The sequence below is a fragment of the Limanda limanda genome, chromosome 19 (assembly GCF_963576545.1).
Source record: "Limanda limanda chromosome 19, fLimLim1.1, whole genome shotgun sequence".
NCBI lineage: Eukaryota > Metazoa > Chordata > Actinopteri > Pleuronectiformes > Pleuronectidae > Limanda > Limanda limanda.
Genome location: NC_083654.1, coordinates 4,221,905 through 4,237,242, shown reverse-complemented (window position 1 = coordinate 4,237,242; position 15,338 = coordinate 4,221,905). Strand labels below are relative to the sequence as shown.

The window sequence follows — 15,338 nt, the reverse complement described above, 5'->3', positions numbered from 1 at the left end:
TAATGGCCAATGCAAGGCGAACAACACTGAAGCAGCGCACAGCAGTCACTCAGATGAAAACAACAATGACAACATGCCTGCCGCATGCCTTCGGAGCCGCTGGCCAAGGCTCAGGGTGAGACACATGTTAGAGGAGGAGGAGGGGGAAGGAGGATTTCAGAAAGTGCGAGCCGGTATCACCGCAAGCCAGCGGTAAAGTTTGACCTGTCTGATGCCTGCTGTCACACAGTCACAGGGTCACTAAAACCTCCATCTCTTAGCCTCTGAGGCAGATAGAAACATTAAAGTAAAACCTTTCAAGAGTTTAGACCAATGATTTTTTAATTTTCTACTATTGGCCCTGCAGTAATTTTAATAACCTTTTTGAAATGCAAGCACTCAAAAAATGAAACAAAAATGTCGACACATGGGCTTGTTTTTTACTGCATGCCGTATCCAGTTTGTGGGGCAACGGAAATGATTTACAATAAAAGCTAACGGTTTAAGCTCAATGGTTTCATGTTTCCTTCTGCTTCAGAGGGTCATGAATAAAGGTTTTAGTAGGTTGCCTTCAAACAATCATTTTGTTTCAGAGTGCGTTATTAGAGGGCGCTTTAGATCTTTAAGGGGTTAAGCAACAAATTCAGCCTTAAACCTCAAATAGCTGTTTCTCATTTTGATCCTTATAGAGATCCAACACGTCTTTTGATGTTTTTCACACTAAAATCAAGTATGACAAGAAGACAGTTTTTGGTTTGCATTAATATTGTAAGGCAGGCCAGGGCTTCACTTAGGCCCTGATACAGTGCAGAAAATGTAAAGAGCATGGGTCAGCTCAGCGATCTCCTGCTGCAAGCAGTTATGGAAACACAGATGTGGCTGACACAGCACATTATAGCCAAAGTGATCTCAACGAGCTGTGTGGTGTAGTTACCTGTGGAGGAGGTGGAAACCTCTGATATGATGACTGTTGCTGCTGCTGTTGCTGTTGCTGCTGCTGCTGTTGTTGCTGTTGCTGTTGTTGTTGTTGTTGTTGTTGTTGTTGCTGCTGCTGTTGTTGCTGTTGCTGCTGCTGCTGTGGCGGTGTCTGAGAGTAAGGTGATACTTGACCCTGTTGATGACCTGAAGGTTGCTGGGCTTGAGGAGGCTGACCTCCTGGCTGTGGTTGTTGTTGTTGTTGTTGTTGTTGTTGTTGTGGGGGCCCTTGTTGTTGCTGCTGTTGCTGTTGTGTTTGCTGCGGTGGTGGCTGCCCTGGTCCTGGGGGTTGTGGGTAGCCAGGCTGGCCCTGAGTGCCCTGCTGACTTTGGGGACCAGGACCTTGCTGCTGTTGAGGCGGCTGCTGCGACTGCTGCTGCGACTGCTGCTGCTGCTGGGACTGCTGCTGCTGCTGCTGGGGAGGGACGTACGGTGGCTGTCCCGGCTGAGACTGTGAGGACTGGCTATAGGGAGGCTGTCCTTGGGGAGGGCCGTGGGGACCTTGCGATTGTTGGTAAGGAGGTCCTGTCTGCCCATGTTGGCCAGGAGACTGTGAAGGGTGGCCCTGCTGAGGGTAGGTAGGTCCCGAGCTTCCCTGTGGTTGACCAGGATAAGTAGGCTGTTGCTGGCCAGGGTGAGTTGGGGGGCCGTGCTGACCATAGTATCCCTGGCTCTGTTGGCCATAGCCTGCGGGGCCCTGCTGTCCATAGGTTGACATCTAAAAATGAACAACAACAAGATCAGGTAGGATCGATAACAGCTCTCCTTGGGAAATAAGGGAAGACCGCTCAAGGCTTGAGTATAACTCTAATAACCCAGCCAAGCTGAATTGCCTGTGAACATAAATAGCTTTCTTAAGTAGATCACAGATTTTACTACAGGTTTACAATCCTCAGCCCCTCAGTGGAATATCAATCACTACCTGAAAATAGTCTGTGCACTGACAGCATCCTTTCTAGAGACGTAAAAATATATAAAAATAACCCAATATCCAAAGTCACCTCTTTGATTTTTTTTACCCTTCATTCTCAGCGGAGTAATCAGAGCACCTCTTCATCTTACTCAGAATAAAAGGAGATGACAACTGTTCTCTCCGACTGTAAGAGAGAGGAGTATGTTCCTTGATATAAACTGATCAGTCAAGCCGCATAAGAAAAGCCATCTAAGTGTTGGTATTCAGCTGTGTATTGCTTTAAAATACAGCCATGAAAATAGAAATTGAGTTTTGACTTCATCTCCTTGAACTTCAATACGGGGCTTTTCATATTCTATCCGATCCTGCTTTTCAATACAGCGTTTTCGTTTCATTACCCTCAAGAAGCGTGGAAAGAGAAAGCGCTGACCTTGTGAGGAAACATCGTAATAAAAGAGGAAGAAGAGGAAGGAGAGAAAAAAAAGCCACGTTGTTTGGGGAGGGTTCTCAGCTACTCAAGAATTCAAAGAAAATACGAGTGAAGAATTGCCACACATTTAAAACAACATGAAGTGGCCGTATTGTATCAGTCCGACAAAGGGAGGGAAGCCGTTTTCTTCTCTGCAGGGCACTTATCGAGTTCACGGTCAGACACCAGGCAGGCCAGTATGAGATAATCACATCACACAATGGGCACAAGACCACAGACAGCGGATGTGGAAGAAAAGGCTTCACTCTACGGGATTCCCTGCATGCATTTCTCTGTTAAGGCGGACTGCCTGGCTAAGAGAGTTCAAGAAGGGGCTTATTCCTAGCTATGAGTGGGTAACTGTGGCAAACTGGATGTTTGCAGTTTTCAATTGGAAAACGCTGTCAGAAAATGTTGCCCACTGTGCCAGCAGACACAGAAGATATCCCCAACTTTTGCTTGGAAGCATGAAAATAAACCAGACAGTGAAAAATTGATGAACCGCTCTACATGAGGCTCAACCTGGAAGCGTTTTATTTTCACTCCATTTGCGGTTTCAGGTGGAATCAGTTGCTAGATTTTGGGTGTGTGGCATCTTCATTAACTCTGCTGGTGGTCTATGATCCTGTCTGAAACACAGTCGGCTCTCGCACCAGGCAATTTCAAGAAAACAATTTGACAGAGCCAGTTTTCCTTTTTCCTTGAAGCTAAACTTCCTTTCTGATGGAGTGATAAGATCCTAAACAATTATGATCATTAGTAATTGTCTTTTAACAGAATCTCAGTTTGAACACCTGCAAACCTTCTCAAACCTTGCGACGTCCAATGAGCTTGTTCCCTAAAGTTCCTGAAGTTACTGTAAGCTACCATTTCCAAAATCCCTGTAACACTCAGTTCCTCACCAAATAAACACTCTAGTGCCTCAACTTACAGGAATGTAAACATATTAACTTGTGGTCTTGAATTTAAACAAAGCTGTGCACCACACGTACCACAAACGTTAATCAAGCAGGAAGTCTTTCACTTTAAATAATGTACTGTTTGATATATTAATTTGTCTTACTACCAACAGAGATGTAGCGCAGGGTTTTGGTGATTACAGCCCCTGCCTATCATTTCCTCAGTTCATTCAGACGCAGGCCAGGTTTGGCTCTTCCATTCAGACAACACGGAGTGCCATACTTTCACATCGTGTTTCAGTTGTCAAAAGTGGACTGGACAAATCCACCTTCCTGCTCTTTAATATGCTGTCCTCTTAACCAAAGCAGCCATTTAATATACAAGTTTTCCTACTCATTACACAACATAGTCACATTATATTATTTCATTGCAACACTCAGGTTTATGACTGGTCAATTAAATTTGCCTTTTGACTTGTTGAACTTGATGCAATCTTTTACCTCTGACCAACCTGGCTCCGGTCCCAGACATTAACCTGCTTCACTTTGAGGTCAACCAAAATAGACAACACACATCTTTCCTCATAAATATATCATCTGAATATGGAGATTAACAAAAGTTATTTGCCGCTTTCATTGCCGTCTTTTCTAAACTCAAGTGGGATTTTGCAAATAAATCAACAAGAATTTCTGATCACCTCAATAATGTGGTGAAGAACCTGCAGTTTCTGTCAACAATCCAGAAGAATGATATGAGAGTATTCAGTGGGCTGGAGTTTCAATTAAAGACATGCAAAGAAGCATCTCAAATCACATTAAACGGGGTCGTACAAGGTTGAAATTAAGATAGTGATCTCAATTATCACCAACCTGCTGTCCGTACTGCATGCCAGCCATAGTGCCGGGTGTGCGGCTCTGCATCCCCATTGGATATCTCTGAGGGCCAGGAGGTCCATAGGCCTGGCCTGGGTATGAGCCTCCCTGTTGGGGTCCAGGCCCTGTGGGAGGACCTTGCTGCTGCTGGGAGTAGGGGTTGGGTCCTCCATATGGCTGGCCACGCATCTTCCCTACCTGGTCCATTGGGCTTGGAGGCTGAACAACACAGAGAGCACATCGAATCCATGAGTTAAAACAGTGGATGGCTAGACCGGCAATTCTGGCACCAAAACCAAGATAATTGTCCGTCATTCACTCCTATGAGACCCTGTAGTAAGACACATCCACAGACTCTGAAAAGATGCCACTGATCCAAAAAAAGATGAAAAAAAGTCCAGGTCAACTATAGCGCGAGTCGTTTGGAGGTTTTCTTGAAAATTACTCGGCAAAAACTCCAAGTGATGAGTCTTCCATTGCAGAGTGTCGTGCAAGCGTCATCTCATAAACCAGTCACCGTATAATCAAGCAAATATAGAACAAAAAGGAGGGGGAGGGAAAAAAACAGTGTGGATTTACTTTCCTACTAGAAAAGGGAAAAAATTGGCTATGAATGAATGAATAGGCCCACTATATCCGCCAGGAGCGTTTCCCTGCCCAAGAGATCATTGTGCCAGTGGGTGGATACTGTTTCGGTGGAGACGTCGGGGAGGGTTTCTACGAAAACAAGCTTAAGGAAGTGGAAGTGTCTGCGGTGACTGGAGCTGAGCCCACCCTTCAGTTGGAGCCATGTCAGGGTGGAGGGCGGGGTGGTGGTGGTGGTGGTGGTTGTGGGGGCTGACCTTGGCCTGCTTGGACTCAGGGAGATCCACATGGCCGGTGCAGGCAATCTTACTGGGCCAGACAGCTTTCTCTGGCTGGAGAACCAATGTTGGAAAACAGAAAGCAAAGAAGGAGGAGGAAGAGGAGGTGGGTTCATAGGGAGGTAGCCTCACCAGTCAACAGCTATGAGCCAAGGCCATGAAGTGCGTTATGATGGCGTGTCTGTGTGCACAGGAGATGAGGTTGATTGAAAAACCACGAGAACAAAACAACACTCCTCCAGGGGAATAAAAAATGTATACAATTGAAAAAAATTGGGTACAATGTCATCCTTCAGGGGCTCGAGGAAACATGGGGATCACTCTGGTTGGCACGACCCAATGCCATCAACTCATCCCACAGCTTGCAACCCCTGTGTGCTCGCACCAAACCCACCGTGGCGGCGTCTGCAAGTATGAGCCTCAATGGGGGCTTTGAAGTAGCAACACCTCCTGGCCTGCTGACCTCAGGCAGCAGACACAAAGCTTTCATTGCTTCCCACGGTTATTAATCTGTGTGTGTGTGTGTTTTTCCTCCCCCCCAAAAACCTCTTTTCCTTGGTTAAGGGAGACAACCACCGGTGCTATTTATAGCCAGCGAGACGGAGAGGGCAGTCTGCCGAAAATGTAACAGGTCCCAGCTGCACTGCTGTTTGAACCTGGGCCAGGCCTTGCTCTTCCTGGGCTTTAATAAAGCAGCAGGCTTTGGCACTCTATGAATGACAGTGGTGCAGTGAGAAAGAGGAGGTCGGGTGGGGGGTGGCCCAGCAGTAGGCTGGTGTGTGTGGGTGTGTGTGTGTATTTGTGCGTTGGGGGAAGACTGTAGGTGTTGGAGGGGGGGGTTGGATCAACAGGTTGTCAGGGCGGTCAACCAACATTATGCAAGATAGCATATTCCACTCCAGGTTTTCCCTGTAGCCTCCCCCAGGCCACACACTCCTGAGCTCCTCCAGGTTAAGGAGAGTATTTGTGTGTTGTGTGTGTGTGTTGTGTGTGTGCGTGTGTGAAAAAGGAGGGAAGGGAAAGGAGGATAAGGGGGGGTGTTACTATGCTCCCAAGGGTCATTACCAACTGCACCATGGGGGGAAGAGGTAGCGGGCCACTGTAGACACTCTCCTGTGACCTCTAATGCACTTTTAACCCCAGTCTACGAAGAACGGCACTATGCCTGCCTCCCCCCTCCCCAAACTTGACATCATGACACGATGAGAGTCCACACACCACACTGCTTAGCCTAAATACGACTGGTGGTAAACACTTGAGCAGACACCAACTTATTGCTGCTTTTCAATCCATTTCAGACAGGTGTATTTGTCCAATTGTGGCAAACAACAAAAACTCACCCTCCACATTCCCACCACTTCTTTCACTGGATAGAAATGTGCTATAGTTCTTTCCTAATGAGCTGCTTAGGCAGTTAGACTGAGCTTCCTGTGTCATCCATAAAGTGTGCCACCGAGGCCTGAATCACCCACTAATGTCCCCCAATCCTCGTGAAAAATGTCTTGAATGCTAACAGACTACAAAATAGCAACACTAAAAAGGTAAACTCTATTTCTCATTCAGACAAAATCTCTCTGCAATGGCCCAGCCATTAAACAACCCAACCTTTTCCCTCACCAATTTCAGTCGATATTTCGCCGGTGGTGAGAATATTTGTGCACTGGCTGACTTGTGTGTGTACCCGCTTTTCCATTAAGTAGCCCAACAGCTCAGGGCTCGGCGGGGGGGAAGAGAGAGCTGGAAAAGTGCAGCTCAACGACAATCAGGGTTCCCAGCTCTCAGAGCCACGTGGACAGAGGATCTGTGCTGACGTTACCAAAACAGCCACTCACTTGCTCTCATGTCTCGTTTAACAACCACTCAAAAGATGGTCATTTGACCAGGTGATGAGATAGCAAAGACACATGTGCACTGTGTCGACAAGTGGGAGTCCAATATGTACAGCAATCAGTAATTTATTTGAACTAACGCTCACTTTTATATACAAATATTGAGAAAATATTGATTAAGAAATACAATTATTTTAGGTGCTTAATCAGTTCAGCAAGGAATATTATAATTAATCAACACTTAAGTCTTAATTTTGAAGCAAATAACTTGTTTTCACACTCTCAGAAAAATGTCTCCGTTTATAGAATTTATAATTGATCATTTTGAGGTGATTTGCTAAGAGAAAATACAACTCATGGTAATGCTATCTTAGTTGGGTATTTATAATATTCCATGAATTAATTGTTCACTATTCAATCAAGACCACAACATAGTAATTTGTATGTAGTATACCAGACGTATCCTTAAAAGGCATGGTCACACCTGCTTCATTACATGCTGTGCTGGCCTGTGGCGTGAGTTCACAATAATAATGCGTAACAAATGGGTGGGACACCGGCTTAAACCATGCTCACTATTAAGTAATAACATGCCGAACATGTCATGTCAATGGTTTTTAAAGGATGCGGTGCACAGTCAATCATAAATCCATAGATCCATACTGGTAAACGTGCTCAGGTTGCTGTTTTTCACTCTGCAGACTGGGAGATAGCTGTGTTCTGCTTGCTGCTCACTCGGGCCTCCATTGATCTGTTTACCAGCATTTTCCTCATATTGCTTAAGTTGTTCACATCTGACACACCATTACAAGTACTCCCAGAGAGCTTTGGCCGAGGTCTTTGTGTTTTAGTGTGTGTACTTCAACCATACTAAACAACCTCTACACCATCTCACAGGTGTGGGACCGCCATAGAGGGCTCTGTTCTTGTGCCTCTTTGTTATAGATTGAGTGGCTTTTCGGAAGGGCACCTGGAGCACTGCTGCTCTTGAGTAAAGACCTTGTTCATTTGTATTTGAGTTGAATCATAGCTAACATGATTATAAGTCGTATTGTATGAAATTCAGAAGTACAAGGCTGAAAAAATCATGTCAATAGAAGAAATGATGTTAACTCCATTCCGTTTTTGCTCTTCTATCTATAAGGGGGACAATGTATTTCAATGTGGAAAAATATGCACGCGAATGTTAGATACTTAATATAAAGACTCATGTGATCTTCCCACATGAGACTTATTAATTCATCGGCTTGGAAATCAGAATCTGTATGGTTGTTCAGTCCTCAAGGTTTACGAGAGAAAGTTGTGTATCACAGGAAACTGGCAGTGGCTGGAGGTGGTAGGGGCGAGACAGACAATGAGACGAGACGATACAGCATTCACTTTCTGAAACTGAGTCGAGAGTTTGACAGAGTCACTGAGCTTTCAAACACAAATGACTGCGATCGAGGTCTGACACGATTACCTGGCAGCTGCCATGTGCTGCTAAAATTAGCCATTGGAAATGAATTCAAAGTTAAGGGTTGAAAACTTATAACAATGGTTGTCAAATTACATTCTTATAACTACTCATTTTACACATGCTATACTACAAATAATACATAATTCCATAAGCAGAAATACATCAATATGAATCTAATATATATATGATCTCACAGCTCATAGAATATGGTGTATAATTCCTATAAATGAGACCCGACATGGTGCATTTTGTAATTAACCTTTTTTCTGATTAAAAGTAGATGAAAACAGGGAAACTTGAATGTTCATGACTCATTTTGGAGAAAGTCCAGTCTGTCAAATAAATGTCATGAAGGACTTTGTCTGATTTTATGTTTTTAAGTTTCTGGTGCTCGAGTTGCCTTGTAATGACAAATCACAGTAATTCTCAGAGCGAGTGATCGGTTTAGCACGCAATAACAAAACAAGTTGACATCTAGAATGGTACTCAAAACAGAAACTGCCGCCAAGGCACCTTAAATTCAATCAAGCTGCACCAAATTCCACACTCATAGACATCAGTCCCCTAAATATGCCTACTTTTTTATCAAGATCCAGGAATTATTCCCTGAGAAGCTGTTAAAAATCTATCTCATAATGTTTAAGAAAGTAAAACAAAGATTCCTGACTCCACCCCGTGAACCGAATCTGCTCCAGACGGGTTCTTCCCTGACACATATCGCATCCATCCACCACGTTCTGTGATAATCTGTCAAGTAGCTTTAATGTAGTCTTTCTTTCAATTAAACAGACAGCGGAGTCTCAGGGGCTTCAATGTCACAGCCTTTCTTTGTCTGATATCACCAGTAGCTTATGGTGGCTAATATCATAAAACTGTAATTGTATTATTGAAGTCATTGAATTAGTTTGCTATGTACAATATGTTTCAACATTTTCTCATGATTCTGCATAAGTCAGTTGAGGCCACAGTTTCCACTGTTACGCAAATGCTACATCAAGTGGATTTTCGTTAACAAAAGAAATGAGAAAACGAGAATCAGAAAAAAAATACATTTTACACAAACAGAAACATTTACACCTATTTCTCTCCTTCGAAACAGCTCAAGTAAGCTACTAACAAACTGGTGTACTTTTTCTCTATATATATTCCAAAAATAGAAAAAATATATATTTTCTACAATAGCTTCCAACCCTAAATCAGAAGCTATATATTTCCACAAAATTATTACTTAAAATTCCAGATTTAAGAAGAATATCGAAAGATATGTGTAGGGAGATTCCCTTGAAGGCAGGTGAAAAAGCTTTGCAGCAACCCACTCACTTTTCTCTATAACTGTGAGTGGTGAAAGAGTGAAATTTGTTCCATAATATCAATAGAACAATTTCATAGCTATGTGATGTAGTATTGTATTAAGATTAGTCTTTCTCTTCTTATTTTGTCCATGCAGGAAATATTAAGCAGATTATAAATCAGGGGAGTATGGACACACGATTTAATGTCCATCAATGTAAACTGTGATTCAGCTTTCAACAGATTAGATGTTTGAAGGAGAACTAATCATTTTTCAAACTTAAGCTAGTACAATAAACAGCATGGAATTTGATTTAAAAACAACTCTCATCAGTCAGTTCCAGGTCAGTACAATCCTTTTGCTAAAATCAGCTTATTATGGAAAAACCAACATTTTCCTTAAGAGTCTCTGCACACTCAACACAGTTTGAGAAAGGTTGATCACAAACTTTCCACATATAAGGACAAACTCTCACGACTCACAGCACTGTCTCTTTTTTCCAGATCAGTCAACAAATCCACTTCTGAGGGGAAACTCCTCCCCCTCACTTTTTTCCCCTCTTCCACAATAAAATAAATAAATAATCACAATTAGCACATGGCTAATCTGCATAGAGGAAAGCCAGAGCACTCTTGGCAGACGAGGTTGCACCGAGTATATTGTGTCATGACTGGGATGCTGGTGGATATTGCAACTATTCAAAGTTGTCTGTGTGTGTGAGTGTGTGTGTGTGTGTGAGAGAGAAAGAGAGAGACATGGGGATGGGAATAGGGATTTGTAAGGGGTAGGGTGAGGGGGGCGGGAGGGGTCTGGAGCAGTGCCTGAGAGTGGAGCGTGAGTCCACGGTGCCGAGCAGAGCAGATGGACCGGGGGGGACAGACGACAAACAACTGCTGCTAATTTAATCCACCACAGGGCCACATGGCCTCGGCTCAGAACACACACCATTGTTCTGCGTTAAAGCCCTTCGACACGCAAAGCAACAGCAACCAACACACGCCGGCTAGGGCCACCCTCATCTGGTTGGTGGAGTCACACGCATCACATGATGTGAAAAAAGAGAAGTTACAGGATATCGAGCCCCAGTCTCTTTCAGCACAGTTTCCAAGAGCTAGTCGAGAGAATCTGTGCACTTTGCTGGAGCAACAGCTTACCTCACATTAATACTGTTGTCCACATTCACAGTGGGAGAGGGTCAGTGTGACCTGTCTTTCACTGCTAGAGCTTCACATGTATCCATTGCAGGATTGAAGGGTTAAGTACTTTGCTCCAGGACAAGGGACATCGTTCCTCATCCACTTTCTCATTTGACATTTCCCCACTGTGCGAGGAGTCGTGCTGGAAAACATCTCCAGACTTAGAAGAGTAGACAACTTTAAATCGAATGTAAGGTTAGATAGTCTTCAAAAAAGAAGGAATTAAGGCTGAGTATTAGACGTCAAAGCTTCTTTGTGGTAATAAAATACAGATAGTGCTTTTAGCTGGGGAAAGCACAGCAAACCAAAGAGCGTGGTCCTTGAAATAAATAAGTAAAAGATTCAAATGTGTGAATTGTGCATTGACCAATTATCTTAACCTTATAAATATATCCAGTCATAAAGCGTTATAACAATCTAGATTAGTGGCTAAAATGAGCTTTTAGGGAAAGCTAAATACAGCCATGTTCTCAATTAAGCAATTAGACTGCCTTCTCCTTGCAACCTGAGAAGATCCAACTTGGACTTGACCGCTGCATGACTCTGGATAACAGGGAGGAGGGGCTGTGCTGGGTGGAGGAGCGGCAGTCAGCGCCTGCTGGTGCTATCATCCACACCGAGAAGAGGCAGCAGCACCCGACTCGCCCAGATGTTCGCCCAGCTGCTCCAAGGAATTCAAAAGATGTTGAGGGAGGAGAGGGAGAAGGGGGCTTGCACACTCGTATGACAAAATCAGTTTTCGCATCACTGAGAGATGAGACAAAAGCCTTTTACGTGGATTAAGAAGAACAACAACAACAAAACGATGGGAGTCAAAATAACTCCTTTGTACCTGCATGAATAAGGGCTGATTTGAAACGAGTCAGGAAGGACTGCTGCTTTAAGGGCCCCTTCCATTTGGGGGAATCTTATTCCCACAGACAAGAAGCTTAAAGTAGACGTCACGTACCTTCATAGGTTTTCTGTGGTTTTTATTGGCTCCGGCTCTGATTAGCAGTGATGGAAACATGCCATTCATGACACTCAGGTGTACACACTAATTTCTTCTACTTTATGCCGGCAGCATATACAAAACACTTTCTATGCAACGTTATGATGCACATGGAATTTCAAGGCACTGGGCCATAAATATCCATAAACTTTTGTGTTCTTATTGTTTTTTACATCTTGGGAACAACATGCGAGAGTAATTTTTTTTCTTCGCATTGTGCAAGATGCAACAATGGCAAGACAGAAAGATGAGAGCTTCTCAGTTTCCAGCATGTTTGTGACGTGGAACATGACTTGCCGGGAAGAACACATAAAGGAAAACTCTTCAACTCACAATGGGAAATGAGCCAATCGCCCTTTAAGTTGATATACTCGTATTTAAAAAGTCTGCGTATACCCGCTAATTTTGGTGTAAAAGAGTCAGTTTACTTGATTCTTGATGATCTCTAAAAGTAATCAAGCAGAATTACCGCCTCACAGTCGTGTGCCTCCGCTAAAGAGTGAATTTGCGGTTTAGATGTATGTTTGTCCAGACTCCCCCAATATATGTAGTGAAGTGTTTGAAGAAATTTAATAAAAAGATATTGAGGGGATTTTATCACGATTAGATGACCAAAAATTTCTAAGAGAGCTCACAGTAGAATTGAAATTTGACCATCAAAACTAAATCAGTCAACCTTATGTCCAAGTGATAGTTTGATCCAAATTTGAAGAAATGCCCTTGAGGTCCACCTGCAATATTGCATTACAGAGAATGGTACAGGCCAAACAGACAGACCATATAAAAGCTAGAATGAGGACATTAAAAAAGGCTCAAATATAAACGGGGGTTTGAAAGACGAGAGGATTTGACGAAAAGATGTCATGAGTTGAATTATAGGAAGAATGGGAGTGAATGTTTTTGGAGCTCGGCCTACACCAGAGGCCAAAAGTCAGACTATCTCCACCTCCTCTGCTAAAGCACAGGACTGCTCCTTCAATACAAAACTTTTACTCCTGACATGTTGAGGTTGGAGTTACAAGAGAGTGAACATTTTCCTTAGCTGCTCACTGTCAACCTGTCAAGGACAAAGTTATATTTCCAGGTGACAGTGGCTGATTCCCGGAAGTTAGACAAGGCGAGAGATGTTCGGACTGGGAGCTGAGGAAAGGGACAAATCTAGCCTGGCAGATAGAGTGCATATATTTCTAATGTAAAAGTGGCATAATAGTAAACTCCATGTAATATATACAGCACCTGCAGATAGGGCTGCACAATTAACTATATTAAAATTCAAACCTTCATGCAATCACTTTTCTAATTAACAACGATTCTGCTGCATCTTGATAAGGAACTTCAGCTGACTCCATAATTGGATCTAATTCTAAGCAAGAAAATCTGAATTATCCTTTTTCCAATATATAAAAGTCCATACATATATGGAAACAGTTTTGGGGTACAAAGAGAATGGAGTTCTCAACTTATTGTTTGTCTGTGTGTTTGAGTAACATTAACATGCAAGACTTTTCTTTACAGAATTTATATATATATATATATATATATATATATATATATATATATATATATATATATATATTATATTTCTCAAATTAGGAATCACTTTGGCATAATATTTAAAGAATGTAAGCGATAGAGTTCAGTCCTTCTACTTGACTTCCTCTGACACATGTCACATTTTACAATGGAATCAAATATAATAAATAGCTGCACAGTGATGCTTAACAGACCAGACCATGTTTATTGTTACGGTAGAACAACATTCTATAATGCACGCCACTGTGGCTTATTTCAAGGCCACAATGTGGTTACACGGCCTCTCGGGTCATGAGCGCTTCACCAGCGCCGCTCAGGGATGAGAAGAGCAGTTTGTGCTCTCCTGTCCCGCTACACAGATAAGCCACTCGGTGCGACTGCGGGCAGTAACTCCTTCGTCAGCACTGGAGGCAAAACAGCGATCGGTTACGTCACGCTGCCGAGAAGGACGCTCATTCAGGCTGACCGTTGGCACCCTGGACGCCCCCATTACGAGATGTGTGTCACTCGCTACTATGCCAAAAATACACAAGTTACTGAATGAGGCTGAAGCCACTTAAGGACCTGGCTGGGTCACTGACTGCCTCATAGTTAAGAGTCACAACCGTGACACTGATGTCACACAGAGGGCTCACACAGACACACACGACCAGAGGTAAACACGCCTGGTCATAATCTGAATCACAGACTGGTAATCTAAACAGAAAACAGGGTTTGTGTACTGCAGCACAGCTGTCCACTTTTAATTTAAAACAACATCATGGATAAAAAAGCTTTCAGGTTTTAGTGAAGGGACCTTTCTGACATGATTCAGGATCTGTGCAAAGGACTGAACCGGACTGTGAAGATTTTTCATTTGGACTTATTCAAGCTCACAGACACGGCCTACTTCCACTTTAAGTTTTCGTTTGAAAAATGCATCAACTCTGCTACAGATACGCATAAAACTTTTGGAGAAGCGGCTCGCCTCGTTTTAGTTTGAAAACACCAGCAGCATCTTAGTCTGGATGGGCATAAGTTTCGAGAGGAAACGATCACAAAATTTTCCTGTGTCAAAAAGCACACTCAGGAAGTGCTAACTTTCTTGTTTACACCTGCACACGCATGCCCAATGTAAGAGAGTGGTCATCTTAAAGGTGTTTTCAGGTGTGTTAGTGTGGCCTGGGATTAAAACTGAAATGGAGCCAAAATGCTCATGTGGACAGATTGTTTTGGTTTGAAAACAGATTTTAAACGAACATGTAATAGTACGGATGAAGCCACGGGTTGAGAGGAACATGTTGCTGCTCAGGCTAAGGCCGTATAACCACACTTTCAAGCTCCCAGCACCAGTTCAACCTGAGCATCAGCCAGGCATCAAATACTGTGCAAATGTGTCTTTGGTGCATAAATCATTGTCACCTGCCACACAGGCCACAAAACAATGACACTAAATAGCCTTTAAATAGCCTGCTGACCACCGACTGTTTTTTTTAGGACCATGAGCTGATCAAATCAAAACACAACAATGGCTCTGCATCAGTCTGCTAACTGCACCCCTGGCATACTGCTGTACAGGCATCTACACCTCTGTAAACATTGGCCCATTTCTATGAAAAATGCACATTCATTATCTAGGCCAGATAAAAATAAGCCCTTTTCTTGCAACTGATTATTTCCATTATCGATTAATCTGTCCAATCTTTTTGCCAATTCACAGACTGGTCCATAAAATGACAAAAAATGTTAAACACAATACCTCCAGCCCCGACCACCACATTAAATTTAAATTCAACCGCTGTTTTGATCATTGATTAACCTTCATTTTTTAAGCACAGAAACAAAAAATATTGAGTTTCAGCTTCTCCTGTGTGAGAATTTGCTCCTTTTCTTTATTTGGTGTGACAGTAACCTGAATATCTTATAACGGCATTTTAAGATGTCACGTTGGGCTGCAGGATATTATCAGAAATTGTTTTTAAAGATTTCTGACACAATAATTATGGATCAAATGGTCCGCCTATTAGCTGTTGAAATTATTTGCAGGTTAATAAATGATGGAAACCGCCAAGATACAAATAGCTTGTTA

The 15,338-nt window shown here is 43.0% G+C and overlaps 1 protein-coding gene across 3 annotated transcripts in view; it reads right to left on the bottom strand.

Moving 5' to 3' along the window:
• arid1ab (AT-rich interactive domain 1Ab) overlaps positions 1 to 15,338 on the bottom strand; it is a 52,595-nt gene that overhangs the window by 27,718 nt on the left and 9,539 nt on the right. For 2 of the 3 annotated variants that reach the window (XM_061092604.1, XM_061092605.1), the window contains exons 2-3: positions 4,106 to 4,327; positions 914 to 1,672 (exon numbers count right to left, since the gene is read on the bottom strand). In XM_061092604.1, coding sequence (XP_060948587.1) covers positions 914 to 1,672; positions 4,106 to 4,327 — 981 coding nt within the window. The remainder of the gene's footprint in view (positions 1 to 913; positions 1,673 to 4,105; positions 4,328 to 15,338) is intronic. The other variant, XM_061092606.1, reaches the window with a different exon arrangement.